This window comes from Botrytis sinoallii (assembly GCF_014898435.1).
Source record: "Botrytis sinoallii strain Bc 23 chromosome Unknown BSIN_009, whole genome shotgun sequence".
Lineage (NCBI taxonomy): Eukaryota > Fungi > Ascomycota > Leotiomycetes > Helotiales > Sclerotiniaceae > Botrytis > Botrytis sinoallii.
In genome coordinates this window covers 2,250,718-2,265,649 of record NW_024066036.1, presented here as the reverse complement: position 1 = coordinate 2,265,649, position 14,932 = coordinate 2,250,718, and the positions used below count along the sequence as shown (strand labels likewise).

The 14,932-nt window shown below is 43.4% G+C and overlaps 7 protein-coding genes across 7 annotated transcripts; 5 read left to right on the top strand and 2 right to left on the bottom strand.

The window, feature by feature from the left end:
• The first annotated feature begins 161 nt into the window (after window positions 1-161).
• On the top strand, window positions 162-2,505 carry EAF02_006157 (uncharacterized protein). Its single transcript, XM_038902205.1, has 4 exons — window positions 162-458; window positions 1,071-1,837; window positions 1,885-1,991; window positions 2,073-2,505. The coding sequence occupies exons 1-4, from the start codon at window positions 325-327 to the stop codon at window positions 2,340-2,342; spliced, it is 1,278 nt and encodes a 425-aa protein (XP_038758422.1). The 5' UTR covers window positions 162-324; the 3' UTR covers window positions 2,343-2,505.
• A 51-nt stretch (window positions 2,506-2,556) lies between these two features.
• EAF02_006156 (uncharacterized protein) lies at window positions 2,557-3,114 on the bottom strand (the record flags this gene model as incomplete). The annotated part of the gene is made up of 1 exon (XM_038902204.1): window positions 2,557-3,114. The coding sequence occupies one exon, from the start codon at window positions 3,112-3,114 to the stop codon at window positions 2,557-2,559; it is 558 nt and encodes a 185-aa protein (XP_038758421.1).
• Window positions 3,115-4,635: 1,521 nt separating this feature from the next.
• Window positions 4,636-6,207, bottom strand: EAF02_006155 (uncharacterized protein; the record flags this gene model as incomplete). The annotated part of the gene is made up of 1 exon (XM_038902203.1): window positions 4,636-6,207. One exon carries the CDS (start codon window positions 6,205-6,207, stop codon window positions 4,636-4,638), a length of 1,572 nt encoding a protein of 523 aa, XP_038758420.1.
• A 718-nt stretch (window positions 6,208-6,925) lies between these two features.
• Window positions 6,926-7,285, top strand: EAF02_006154 (uncharacterized protein; the record flags this gene model as incomplete). Its single annotated transcript, XM_038902202.1, has 1 exon — window positions 6,926-7,285. The coding sequence occupies one exon, from the start codon at window positions 6,926-6,928 to the stop codon at window positions 7,283-7,285; it is 360 nt and encodes a 119-aa protein (XP_038758419.1).
• A 420-nt stretch (window positions 7,286-7,705) lies between these two features.
• On the top strand, window positions 7,706-9,323 carry EAF02_006153 (uncharacterized protein; the record flags this gene model as incomplete). Its single annotated transcript, XM_038902201.1, has 3 exons — window positions 7,706-7,927; window positions 8,003-8,953; window positions 9,114-9,323. 3 exons carry the CDS (start codon window positions 7,706-7,708, stop codon window positions 9,321-9,323), a joined length of 1,383 nt encoding a protein of 460 aa, XP_038758418.1.
• A 1,371-nt stretch (window positions 9,324-10,694) lies between these two features.
• Window positions 10,695-13,484, top strand: EAF02_006152 (uncharacterized protein; the record flags this gene model as incomplete). The annotated part of the gene is made up of 5 exons (XM_038902200.1): window positions 10,695-10,777; window positions 10,833-12,057; window positions 12,111-12,455; window positions 12,507-13,284; window positions 13,339-13,484. The coding sequence occupies 5 exons, from the start codon at window positions 10,695-10,697 to the stop codon at window positions 13,482-13,484; spliced, it is 2,577 nt and encodes an 858-aa protein (XP_038758417.1).
• Window positions 13,485-13,966: 482 nt separating this feature from the next.
• Window positions 13,967-14,773, top strand: EAF02_006151 (uncharacterized protein; the record flags this gene model as incomplete). The annotated part of the gene is made up of 3 exons (XM_038902199.1): window positions 13,967-14,263; window positions 14,433-14,471; window positions 14,582-14,773. 3 exons carry the CDS (start codon window positions 13,967-13,969, stop codon window positions 14,771-14,773), a joined length of 528 nt encoding a protein of 175 aa, XP_038758416.1.
• Between the last annotated feature and the right edge of the window lie 159 nt (window positions 14,774-14,932).

The following is a 14,932-nucleotide window of genomic DNA, read 5'->3' as shown; positions in this document are numbered from 1 at the left end:
GTATTGTATTTGCTGTGCCTCGGTTGATGACATAATCTAACGGTAGTCCTAATCGGGACCTAAATTTGTTGCGGTGACCGACATTATCATTATGGAAGTCAGTAGTGTCCAAAGATCTCTTTCATACTTCATCCTTCTAATATTGGGCAATACAATATCACCCTTTCCATCTAATTCGGTCTTTCAAACTTGGGTGTCTTTCTGAGCAACGATCATTAAACTGTGCCACAGTCCAACTCTAGAGTCTACATACATACCTCAAACGTTCAAGCCTACGAATGAGCATCAACATACTTTACGAAGTGGATATCAAAGATAATCAAAATGTCAGGAAAAGCCGAACGACCCAGTAAGCGCATACGAAAACTCAGTACTGATTCTGAGGGAGATGAGGAAATCGATTGGACGGATCACCGTGGGAAAGCTGGTAGGGCTGAGCCAGCCACCAACAAGAACGAGTAAGTCTTCGAAGCGTCTCCAGATATTGAAATTCCATTATTCTCACAACGGCGTTAATGCCCCTTTGCTCTTTGTACCATGTTGCCGCACGCAAATCTCCGTAATTAAGAGTTACCTTCAACCGTCCACTCTATTCCCATTTTTGATTTAGCCCTCGTGTTTTTTATCATAATCATATCTTGCCATCGTCGTACAAACAAGGGGGATATGAGGCATCTAAGAACGAACCTTATTAGCTACGTGGTTGGTCAATGGTGGAAAGGCAGGATCGGTCAATTGTGTAAGAGCAGCGCGTTTATATGCAACGCGCCTGCTCACCTGTCATTCTCCGCAATTCTGTCTAATCAAGGCAGTGACCCGAAAGCCCTCGCCATCTGATTCACTACCCATTGTGTTTAGACCACTCCACATCTTTCTACCGTATTATCAATAACCTCAAAACAAATCATCGTGGATCAAGGAATCCTTCAGTTTTACCACATCCCCCCTTCAATTTGTTCATCTTGTATTTGATTGCGGTGTAAGAACAAGATGTCTACACGTCGAAGTCAGCGGTCAGCCGCTGCCAAGGCAAGAGGCGTAATTATTGTTTCTGAACAACTATCTCCTAGGTCATCGCGATCGCGTCGCACGAATCCAGAGCCCGCCTCGTCGGCCACCGTATCACGTGGACCGGCACTACTACAATCAAATAGTCCCGAGTCGATGCGTTTGACCGTCAAGACGTCATCAAGTAAATTGAGAGAGGCGACACGATCTAGCCCGATCACCGGCCCATCTGTTATGGTTAATAGTAGAGATCAATTTGTTGGCGGCGAAATCCTCGAGGGCAAGAGAAACAGGAATGTCAAAAAAAGCTATGTTTTGGAAACAGAAAGTGACGATGAGGATGAAGAAATGGAAGATGCCGAGGGAGAGGACGATCCAGATGCGGAAGGTGAAGATGATGACTTAGATGCTGATGGAGATATCGATATGGACGTACAGCCTACTTCATCTACCATTCAGGTTTCAAATGCGTCGGCTGGAAATTCCAAGATCACGGTGACGGAGCCACCCAAAGCACCTGCTGTTTCTGTTGGACAACAAGGAATTGGGCTCAGTGACGATGATGATGATGAACTCAGTGAACTCGACAGTGACTTGGGAGAGGAACTTGAGGAAGAAGAGGTAATGCAGAGTGGAAATGACGAAGATGCAGAAGGGGAAGATGAAGAGATTGAAGTGGCAGCAGAAGAGGACGAGTTACTCGATAGTGATGATGAAACACCTGCCAATGGAAGCAGAGCCTCTACTCCCGATCTCAACAAATTGACGAGAAGGCAAAGAGCAAGATTCGACGATGCTGCTAGTGGATATCTCATGGCTCTTCCTGATGGTAAGTTATTCCATGAATTCTCAATCGCGCGCTAATGTCTTTTTCAGAGGTACAAGTGAAGAAACATCTTACTGCTGAGGAGCATGCCATGAGACGTGCTGAAATGGCGCGAAGAAGAAAGAACCTTAGTGAGAAACGGAACGAGGAAGAGAAGGTAATTATGTCTCATGAAATTCTACAATTAAATACCCAAATTCTACTCGCTGCATCTTTCCCTGGCTGACACAAATTCTAGATGGAAACAATCAACAAGCTTCTCAAGAAGCAAGCGCCTAAGACTAATGCTCGCCGCAGAGATCTCAATGGCCCAGCTGTTGATGCAACTCCTGAAGGAGAACCTCAGAAGCCAAATCCACTTTTTGTGCGATGGGTTAGCAATAAGGATGGAAATAAAATCGGTGTACCAGAAGAATGGATGGAGGGTCCTATTGGTGCTTTGTTTCAAGGTGGAGTAAAGGCTAATGGAAATGGAATGAGCGGTAAATTAATCCAGGAAGTTTCTTAGATAAGCAAAGCCTTGTCATGTATACTAGAACTTTCTAGTTTTTCGGGGTCTCAAGGATATTAGTCGGGTTCAATCTTATCACATTTCTCTTAGCAGAGGCTAGTGTTCTCGTTAATCCATTGTTCGTGCTGAGATCTAATTGTTTGATTTGTAGAATGGTCAGGCACTCGGTGAAAGCTCCTTTGCTTCCGATTCTCTGCTAGGCCATCTGCTATTAATCACGATTCTGGAGAAACTTCATGGACCCCTGGCTTCCGACCCTTGTCCAACTACTAATACTACTCTTACTGCTCTCACTGCTCTTACTACGGTCACTACTATCATTCTCCTCTGCATAGTACACGACTACCAGTCGATCCTTCCATTGCCTCTCACGCATCATGAGTATGAGTCTTTTCATGACAACATCAGGGCCACAGAGAGTGTCATACGAATCATCGTTAGCAGCTTGACCGATCTTCCATCTAACCGCAATACTTTTCTTTCTGCAGATTAATGGGATAGTCTCCCAATCATTTGATTTGCCTTCAATTGCAGCTAGAATGTCGCAATATGAATCGGACTCATGAATGGAAAGAACGCCCATACTTAAGAGTCTGGTGCCAGAAGTTTCGTTTGCAATTCGATATTCGGTTAGGACAAGATGTTGGGGATCAGGAAGGCTATCGGTTTCTTGAGATCCCTTAGTACGGATTGGGAGGCCTGAAATACCGCGTTGCTCTGCCGCCACTGCAGATTTGCGTTTAAAATGGCCTAGAACGTTGGACTTCATCTTTCTCGCTTATGGTGGATTATTCGAGCTTTGTAGATCGATGAGTAGATCAAGTAGAGGACGAGAATATTCTTAATCAGTCAAATCTAAGAGGCAATAGAAGACTGAGTATATTAGAAGAAGATGTTACGCTAATAATTCAGAATCAACAAATTGAGATGAGGTGGTTGGAGTTTGATTAATTTTAAACTTCTAGATTCCATTTTCAATGGAGAGGAGGCAGCTGCTTCTTATATGCTGGGTGATGACTGTGCTCAAAGCAAGAAACATCAAGCAAAAGCATGTTATGCGTGACCCTTGCTAAGGTCCTTCCGATGGATATTAAGAAACGCTCTTCCTATCATTTTCATAGAATCATGCATCACAGCAAACTACTTGAAGCTAAAAGGAAGAGAGCAAACTAGCAATGTGGATTGAGATGTATGATCCCATGGATTTTTTAGGCAAACGGACTCAAATTTGTACCTAGTCAATTTCTCAATAGTCTTATCACATGAACATTCTCACGCGTTGACATCTTTTGTACTCTAACAAATGCCGAATATTATCATTCCTCCTCCCTCTTTGAACCAAATACACTGTATACTAAGAATCACAACGCACTCGAAGCACAACATTGCTTTTACCTTCCTCGACGTTTCGTCCTGTGGATCAAGAACTTGAAGATTTTCGCCTGGAGAGACTATATCCTAGGTCTTGGAATTCGGAACTGCCTGTATGCGTGTTCTTTTGGTCACACCACGGTTCCAGCATCAAAGATCAAATCTGCTACTACGATCTCTGCTTCAATACTTGCAGAAGAAAATATACCATGCGCTTTCATATCCTTGGGGTGAACCTACTCAACTATCGTAAAGAACAGTGAATGATGTCGAAGTTAGGTCACCATAAACCTTGTAAATTGCCTGGGGCAGTTTAAGCTTTTGAGGACGATTTGACCTCTACTCTGAATGCAGAACCTTTCCTCGGGCTGAAGTGATTTGCATCAATCAAAACGACATGAAAGAGTGCCTGGGTACAGACTGCAATGAAAGACACTTCTATGCTCGAAGAAGTTCTTGCTAGCCCCAATAGTCAAGAACTTCAAAAATTGCCTTTTCACATGTACAAATTCTGGTATGACCAAAGACTACTTACTACCAGATATGACTTGATCAACATCTACAAGTTAAAGAAAGTAATCCATTAACTACAGTTGCTAAGTACACTTGTTTCAACCGAATTTAGCGTGAGCTTCGTTTCCAGACCGGCTCCAAAAACGCCTTCAACTTGAACCTACACCGAATTGATAGCTAATTTTCAGTTCACAGAAGCGTAACCATGAAAAGTGACGAAAGAACTAAAGAGGCTAGGCTTTCGGAATTGGCTGCTCCGTCAAAATTTTCCAACCATAGAAGAGTTGCACAATCTATATCACAGCTCCTCCGCCCCTCATATTCGATGGCTTTAGGAAGTAAAGGTGCAGGACTCCCACGTGTTCCGGTAGAGATGCATGCGCTAATCGATAAACTTACTGCAGCCTCATCGCGAAAGATCCGTCTCCCAATCTTCAACATAGTCCTTCTCCGCCCACCACAGAATCCAGTTCTGTCCTAACAAAACCCTGCGGCGCATTTGGTTAATTACTGCTCTCCATGCGAAAGAGTTGCCGACTACAAAAATGAATGAATCACAATAGAGGCTGTAAATTGATCGGTAATTTGCATTACCAAACTGCGCTCCATTGCCCCATCTCACCGCGAGTATTGTCGGCTTGAGATTCTTAGGCATACCTGCATTGCGGGCATCATTCTCTGCACGATCAAGGAATGCGTGGAGGTTATCTTCGCCCGGTGCATCTGTAAACTCGATGGCAGTAAAGACGGTTTCTCCAGAATCTCTTCGCAAGTGAAGGACTTTGCGGTAGAGAGGTCCCACGATAATAGGATCTTCTCGTCGGGGGTAAGGAATTTTCCAACCATAGGGGATACAAAGTTCACACTTATGAGCTTCTATTTGGGTCTTCAGGTCTAACCCTCGGTAAGTAATAGCGTAGGGAGGGACCGGAGGGTTGGGAAAAGGGATTCCATCAACTTCCGGGCTTAAACTCTGACTTGATTCTCTGACCATTTCAATTGCCTCAGTAGGTACGCTATCAGCCTTGGATGGGTTTGGAATAATTCTTTGGTTGATTTGCGATGACCGTATCATCGGTGAGCTGGTAAGGGGTGGTGCGGTTGAGGTACTGGATTTCGAAATACTTGTTACTTCAACCAATCCCTCTTCTCTGTCAACTTTCTCGATATTATCACCTTTTTCGGATCCATAATTGTCATGGGTGACATCAATTCCCTCATCCTCTGCGGTGTCTTTATTACTACTCCAATTTTTGGATTTGCCATTGATCAATCTAAGGCGCAATCTGACCGGCTTAGAATTAGGCGTTCGGGAAGAAGATGGGGAAGCTGAAGCAGGTGACGACATGCTCTTCTCATCTCTATCAATTTTTCTACCACGAGATACTTTAGCATTGGTTGGTCGAGGTGGGGGAGGCATGGTATCGCTCGTTCGAGGTGTGATGGGAGCAAGCCTGAGATTCTTTGGTCGGGGAGAAGGGGGAGGAAGCGTGAGATTCTTTGGTCGAGGAGAAGGTGGAGGAAGCACAGAATTGCTTGGCCCAGGTGAGGGTGGGGAAGATATATCACTGCTTGGTTGAGGTGACAGTGGAGCAGCGAGAGTATTCTCTTTGGTGACCAGGATTCTCTTGGTCTCTGTAATTCCTGCATGAATCTGACTGGAAGGACCGATTTCCAGTGGTGATGTGATTGTTACCACCTTGCTCGGGGGAGACTTGGAAGATATTTCTGCAACAACTTTATCTTTTCTCAATGCTCTTTTCACAAGAGATAATATGGTTACATCTTGTTCATCCGGAGCGGAACCTGAAATAGAACCTGGAGAAGATCCTGCAGAGGGTTCTGTACTAGTTGGCGACTCGGATCTCTTATGTCTCTTGAATGGAGGCGTTGGTTCCTGATGAGAATCTTTTCGAATCCTCTTCGGAACTAGCTCTAGAGGTGTGTTCTCTTTTCGATTGGATGTACTATCAGGCATGATTTCTAGAATTGAAGTAATAATTAGAGCTCGGATTGATTAATGGATATTGTAATAATAGAGAAATACAATGGTTGAAAAGAAATATAAGTTATGTAATTTCTTTTCTTGTCCGTGTATGCACACTTATATTATACTCGTTACTGTAAGAATGAGAGCAAGATTGGGTATCCTTAAAATTGTAGAGAAGAATTGGAAGGTTAAGAGCTGAAATATCAGTGTCTTTGTGACTATAGGATAGAACAATTGGCAGTAGCTACCATGTTGGTAGACTAATAGCGCTTTTCAGGTCTTGCCTGGGACAATCTGGATTGATTGATTGATTGATTGATTTCATTTACGTCCACGTTCAGTCTAAGACTATATAGGACGGCTAGGCCTCTAGAGGCTCTAGCAGGTAACTTTTTATTCTACAAAGATGGATATATTCGATTTAGGGAAGTGAAGGGACAATCTGGAATATAAACAGTAAAACCCAAGATCTTTCATTATCATTCAGCAAGTTTTCTTTTTGGTGAGCTCCAGATATAATTATTACAAAGAATTCGCATACCGTTGATTGATTATCACTTAAACACTTCGAGCCATCATCGATACCAAAGAGAGCCTTCCTCCATCTGTCAACTTTGCCTTCCTGCTAAATACCAAGAACAAGGTCGACATCGAGGAGAGATCCGTTTCACATTCGTATTATATTTTCTTCGCGCGAACTTTGATAATGCCGACTCCTTATTATGCACGTCCACGGCGACCACGATTCTTCCGTATAGATGTCTATTTTGGCAGAGAAGCCACAGGAGGATATGAGTATTCTTGGGCAGAACAGTGGTGGACATACAGAGCAATTAGCTACGGATCTTTGGTGGAGAGGTGCCACCGTTCCTTGATGGAGCATCACCCAAACACAGTTTTAAGAGATTTCAGGTTGATTCTCAATGTCATGTCGGACAGGTACGAGAAAATCACTCCAGCCAACATTCAGGCAGTCATGAGAGAACTCGAATCTACTCAAGGAAGGCGCGTGATATTTCCAGCTTACATCAAGCGAAACCCTTCAGTGGTAGATTCAAATAATTGAAATATCAGGATTGAAAGGTAAGTTTGGTATTCTTGACATCTGAGCAGACAGCGGGGACACCTGGCTTGCAATTCATCTTGAACTGACAAATCAAACTAGGTATCAATGAAGTTCAGTTGAATGAACCAATCTGCAATACTTCTACATTGCGAGTACCAAATCGAGATGCTTTTCCAGTTGTCAGACCCGTGTCCCAGATTGAGAAACCACGAGTATTGCGGAGGCGACTTCCTTCATTCAACAAGCTTAAAACCTTCAAACATCCTCCTTATCTTATAATGTTGGCCCTAGGTCAACTTACTTTCTTTTCTTCTGTTTTCTTTCTTTTCTTTTTTCTACTTCAATCAAAAACAATTGTTTTGTCTTTTTGGGTCTCAAAATTTTGACACACACATCCACATCAAATCAGATAAACATAAAATGAATCTTTCAGCACTCAAGCTGTTGGCCATCTTTCTGGGCTCAACCTTGGCCATTGTTCCTACACCACCCATCGTCTCATCACCACTCCCCCAATCCACAATTGAGCCAGCCTTTACTGCAATAATAGCGGCACAAGCAACTCAGCAACCGATTTCTCCTGTTTCTAACGTTGGTGGCGAGGTATTCAGCAGATTTGTCCAAATATGGCTCGAGAACATGGTAAGATATCATTGTTACCAGAAATAATTGACAGATGTATTCATTATATGCCATAGACTGACAGCCTCGGTATAGGATTTCAAAGAAGCTACCAATGACCCCAATTTTCAATGGCTTGCTGCACAAGGTATAACACTCACTAATTACTGGGGAGTAACACATCCTTCTCAACCAAACTATTGTGCAGTTGTCGGAGGTGACACATTCGGCATGGATGCAGACGAATTCATTCAAATTCCGGCCAATATATCAACTGTTGTAGATTTGCTCGACACTAAAGGCATTTCTTGGGGCGAATATCAAGAAGATATACCATATGCTGGCTTTGAAGGATGGAATTTCTCGAAAACCGACCCATTCCAAGAAGATTATGTACGCAAACACAATCCACTAGTGATGTTCGATTCAGTCACTAGCAACGCTACTAGGCTTGCTTTGATCAAAAGCTTCAATTCATTTGAATCAGATTTGGCAAATAAGACTCTACCACAGTGGTCTTTTATCACACCAAATATGACAAACAATGGCCACGATTCTAATGACACTGTAGCTGGGAATTGGTCTCGTATGTTCCTTGAACCTTTACTTACCAATGATTATTTTATGAACGATACCTTGGTTGTACTCACCTGGGATGAGAATGCCGAAAACGATGAGGAGAACAAGATGTTTGCTATCCTTCTTGGTGGTGCTATTCCTTCTTCCTTCAAAAATACTACCGATGATACATTCTACAACCACTATAGTATGCTTTCAACCATAGAGCTTAACTGGGGACTCCCTTCTCTCGGCCGCTGGGACTGTGGTGCAAACGTTCTTGGTATTGTCGCTAGCAAAGCAGGATACGATAACTATGCCGTCAATACCACTAAGTTGCTTTTCAATTCATCCTATCCAGGTCCTCTGTCAGCAGATAGGTTTGATCCAGTCTGGCCTTTGCCTGATACGAAAGCAAGTTGTGGCTCAGGTCAGGGAGTCTTGAAAAAAATCGTTGATGGATGGGGCAAATCCGATGGCACATACAACGTATGTAATTTGTTCATAACTTTACCCTACCCGATGCTTATTTCTGTCTCCCACTACCTCTCTATCTCCTTGAACACCCAACTCGTTGTCAACGCAACATTTCATTTTAACCCAAAGCACTTCTTCAATAGACAATCACCAATGTCCTGATCTCTAATAGTATACCGACTCATATCCATATGATGATGTCAGTGGTGATAACACAGGGGGTGAAGCGAGTCCAGTAACTACGACGTCTTTGCCATCAGCCACAGCTCCTGTACCTGCACCTCTTCCTTCAAAGAAATCAGAGGCCGTGGATTTGAAATATGGTGGAGGTAGCTCCGTTGCCTTGATGATGGGATTTGTGTTTGTATTATTGATGGGTTGAATGTTGAAGGTATCATTGGAGAGGCATTGATTGTATCGATAGATGAAAATTTTGGAACTCTGTTGAGTCATAGTTTTCTTAAAATTACCTGCAACGCCCGTCATGCATTTCGGACAGTTGGTATCTGTTAGAAAATACAATGCTTAGCTCTCAAAATTACATTATCTGATCAAGCATGCCAGCTACTTTCCTTTCATCCATCTTGATATCGTGAGTCATTAACCAGCCGTACACCCAGGACAAGTGAACAAATAATACCAATCTTTGGGATTACCAAACTTGTGAGAATTGTGTCAGTAGACCTTTTTAGTTCTGGGGTCTCATTCTCATCCTCCACCCTGATCAACCGCTGTGCCACAGTACTCTTTCCATTCGCAACCTCTTCGGAATTCATTTTCCACCGTACATTGGACCACAGAGGAGAGGTTCCAGAGTTGAATGGTGGTTCAGCTGCACAAAATCACGAGGATCCGTCAAACTCGACCAAACAATAACCATTTCTTTTAACCATGAACACAATATATCGATGAAACACCAGGTAAACGTATTACTTGGTCATCCGCAGTGTGGGGGTTACTTTATACAATGCAGATTCTTAGAACCAGCAAACGGGATATATCTTGGCTACACGAGGATCTCCCGGATGTAACATGCACAGTACCTAGTAGGTAAAAAAGATTCAAAAAATGGATGATGGGAGACGAGGGAGAGTAGCAGCGTGGGATTTTGATAGGACGTTTTGACCAATCATAATGTCATGATTACATGCATGCTTCATTTCATCATTGTAAGTGGATAAAACTTCCAAGTTGGGTAAGACACAGATACGGTAAAAATAGCAAGGCACATTTGTATTAACCATGCTTGTCATAATCATAGGTTTGGAATCCTCAATGCAACAAATCATGTTATACCATTTCATTTCACTTGGCATCAATTTGTTCAAAGCGTGAACAAAACTTGACCACATCGAAAATCCCATCATTGGTCTCCACTATATTGGGCACACACACTCAGGCTTTGCCCTGACCGCAACATGTTACCAATTATATGAAATCACCTACAGTATCTTGATGTTGAAGGTCCAGAACATTCAAGATAGCTTCTTCGCAGGTGATCCTCAATCCCTCCTCTAAATCGAAAGTTGACCAGCTCCATCGACTTGATAACAATAAGATAACATCTTCGAAAAGACTGGACAGAGGAGGGAGTTCACAAATTGATAGACGCCAACATTTACTACAGGATTACGAAGAATTCGAGCTCGCTGAATATCCTGGCGCACGAGACGATCCACCTCCGGAATCGCACATAAGTGAGAGAGACAGAAGAAGGGCAGAAAAGAGGAAAAGACTCGAGGAGGCAGACGAGATGAAGTTCTCACATAGTATACAGTTCAATGCTGTTCCAGATTGGAGCAGTCATTACATCGCTTATAGCAATTTGAAGAAATTGTAAGTCCTGGCGCGAACTGATCTCTGAATGATGCTAATGATGTCTTTTCCGCAGGATCTACCAACTTGAGAAGAATGTACATCGACCCTCCACTGCCGTCGAAGACGCCGAAAATTCCCCTCTAATCAGACCGGCCGAAGATTCGGATGCTATCTTTCGCAGAGCACTAGATGCAGAATTGGAAAAGATATCCACCTTTTACGAATCGAAGGAGCTTGAAATTTTTGGCGAGGTTGCAGAGCTATTGAAGGAGGAAGAGGAATTCGAGGCTGAAGTTCTAGAAAGCAACCAGACAGATGGCAATGGCAATGGCAGGTCAAGAGCATCGAGCAACGATCGACCACGACAAAACAGTATCTTTAAATCTTTTGTTCCTAAAGGGAGAAGGCGTTCAAGCACAATAAGTCGATCAATAGATGAGGGGGTCGAAGATAGTGATGATGATGACGACGATGAGAACACTGCGCTGCGCAAACCACCCATGCCAAAAAGAAGCAAGAGCTCTCCTCATGACGCAAATACAGGGGGTTTCGAGGACATGCGCTCTTCAACGGATTTAATGAAAACTGCTCGACGCAACAGTATGAACTACGAGGATATGGCAGAGCAGGCATTCAATGCCTTCTATTCATCTGGGATTACGTTGAAAAAGCGTGCAGTCAGTCTATATGTGTCACTATGTGAACTGAAATCTTTCGTTCAGCTTAACCAGACAGGTTTCAAGAAGGTTTGCAAGAAATATGACAAAATATTGGACAGAAATTTAAAGTCGAAGTACCTTCAGGATGTCGTAGCTCCAGCATATCCTTTCCGCCCCGAAACACTTAAGCATATCGAGGAGAACATATCACGAGTAGAGCGCATGTATTCCGATGTGGCAACTCAAGGAGACGTCGACATGGCAAAGAAGGAATTGCGATCACATCTACGCGAACATGTCGTTTGGGAGAGAAATACAGTTTGGAGGGAAATGATTGGCATTGAGAGGAAAGCTCAAGCTGCGAATATGGGTATTAGAAGGACTTTACTGGGCGTGGATAATGATCCATCTAAACTCCGATTGCAAGGTGATGATGCCGACATCGCTGAGATGAAGGAATTATCAACACCAGTTGGAAGAGTAAGATGTCCAAGGTGGCTCTTTAGTTCCACGATGTTTACATTGGTTGCAATCATTACCATCTTCATTTTACTATTGCTTATTCCAATCATGAAGAAGCCAGAACAACAAAATTGTTTAGCAATGCTGGTATTTGTCAGTCTGTTATGGGCTACCGAGGTAAGAAACTCTTTCAAGACCCTAACTATAATCTCTTATTGACTGGTGTTTAGGTCATACCTCTCTTCGTTACATCTCTCATGATTCCATTCCTCTGCGTGATTCTAGGCGTGGTTCGCTCTGATGAAAAGCCTTACCATCGACTTGAAGCTCCAGCTGCGGCCAAATATATATTTTCCGCAATGTGGACTCCAGTCATCATGTTATTACTTGGTGGGTTTACAGTAGCTGCAGCACTTTCCAAATATGATATTGCTAAGAGGATAGCGACTTTTGTCCTAAGCAAGGCTGGAACGAGGCCAAGAACAGTTCTTATCACCAACATGTTCGTAGCAGCTTTCGCAAGTATGTGGATCAGTAATGTTGCAGCACCTGTCTTGTGTTTCTCAATCATCCAGGTGAGCTTGAAACCCCTTTTTTCTTTTGAATCTTATTATTAACAGTCCTAGCCCATGCTTCGAAACCTTCCCTCTGAATCTCAAATGTCGAAAGCAGTTATTCTTGGCATTGCACTGTCATCCAATATTGGTGGAATGCTATCACCAATCGCATCGCCACAGAATATTGTCGCTCTTCAAATCATGTCTCCACAACCAGACTGGGGGACTTGGTTCTTCATTGTTTTGCCAGTCGGTATAATTTCCATCGTCCTCATTTGGATTCTCTTACTTCTTACCTTCAAGCCTGGTCGTGGAACCACAATCGTTCCTATTCGCCCAGTTAAGGATGCATTCACTGGAGTTCAGTGGTTTATCACCCTTGTTACTCTTGGCACCATTGTTCTCTGGTGTGTGAGTCATCAGCTTGAAGCAATCTTTGGTGATATGGGAGTTGTCGCAATCATCCCAATAATACTATTCTTTGGTACCGGTATCTTGACAAAGGAGGATTTCAACAATTTCTTATGGACAATTATAATTCTCGCTGCTGGAGGACTTTCTTTAGGTAAAGCCGTTAACTCGTCAGGGTTGTTGCATACTATTGCTGGTGAAATCACTGCGAGCGTTGAGGGTTTGAGTCTCTATAGCGTACTTGTCGTATTCTCATGCCTCGTCTTGGTCGTTGCGACATTCATCAGTCACACCGTCGCAGCTCTCATTATTCTTCCATTAGTTCATAGTGTCGGAGCAAGTATGGATGAGCCACATCCCAACCTTTTGGTTATGGGTGCTACATTAATGTGTAGTGCTGCTATGGGATTGCCTACAAGTGGTTTCCCTAATATGAGTATGTATACCCCGTTTCCAATTCATAGATAAAAGATATGCTAATCATATATAGCTGCAATTATGATGGAGGATTCACAAACAGGACAAAGATATTTACAAGTGAAACATTTCATCACTCGTGGCGTACCAGCAAGTATCCTTACATGGCTAGTGGTCATCTCGGTTGGTTATGGATTGATGAGAGTGGTTGGGATGTAATATTTGATCTTTACTATCTTATAAATGGAACATTAGATTGTGATTGGGACTGGTAAGGAGAAAGTGGTCGAATTGGCGGGCATGCGGCATTGCAGAGATGGAGTTGGTTTTTTTTTTTTTTTTTGACACGTTTTCGAAATAGGATAGCAAATCACAATTTTGAATCGGCAAATTTCACATTCTTGGTCTACCTCGATCTACATTCTCATCGTTAGAATTCTCATTCCTCAGTTACACTATGATACCACATTTACTAACGAAAGTTCGTAAGGAATGCGAGAACCGAGGTTTTGTGTTTTGAGTGTGCATGTGTTTATAGGGGTAGTTATCCCCTTGAAGCCGCATCTCCTCTCCTCTCTTTTTCTTTCTGTTGACTCAAATCGCCGTGTCATTTACACTCGAAGATCACGCGCCAACCTCAGATACCTTTTCCACAAAACCACGCTCATTTACTCAAACCCTACCCTATCTCCCCAGCCAAAATGTATCTCCCAATCCTCTCTCTCACTCTCCTCCTCGGCCTCAGCGCCGCCATCGCCGTCCCAGCCCCCAATCCCGACTCGGCTCTCGAAGCCAAAGATTTCATCCCAAACAAGGTTTTGCGACAGGTGGTTCCGCGTCAGGGAATCCCGCTCCCGGAACCAGAGGTGGATATTGAACCCCCGCGAGATGATGGTCTGGTTCCTTTTGCGGGAGGGGGACCCGTGGTCGGGAAGTGGGTGAAGCCTACTTTTACGCCGGGCCCGGAGGATAATATCCCGCCGTTTAGTAATAGTGTGGTGAGTTAGGGTGGGGTTTCTTTTTTTTTGTGTTTGTTTTTTGTTGTGTCTGTTTTTGTGGGAGGAGAGGAATGGAAAAGAAAGGAAAGGGAATTGAAAGAGGGGGGTTTTGATCTCGTGTATTGATTTGATTTGATTCTCTATGACTGACGTATTTGCATGTTTTAAGGACTTGAAGAAGCGCGATCTTGGACACACAAAATCAAATGTGTGTATCTCATTTCCCTCCTTTTCTTGAGATTTTTCATCACTTCATTGCTTTTCGCTCTCAAATTCTCATCATGTCCTGGCCGCAGACTAACATTTCAATTCATTCAGGCATTCTGTCCTTACCCCGGTACAGCATACTGCTGTAACCCTAACCCGGGCACAGGAGGAACCCTCTGCAAATGGAATGGTGATGGACATTTGTCCGGCTGTGAGTTGATTACGGGTGGGGAGAGCGTTTGTTGTTCTACGCTTGGGTGTAAGGGGATGAGTGGGTTGAAGGAACCGATTACTACGGTTTAGGTTGGGGTGGGATGGAAGTAGGGGTGGAGGGGAAGAGAAGTGATCGGAAGAGCAGCGATGGCGGAAAGGGTGAAGAGAAGGTAGGTGCATACTGTGGAGGTACAAGATGAGTGGTCACGGTATTGGATTGAGATCAGGGGGCACGATATATCTCAATGC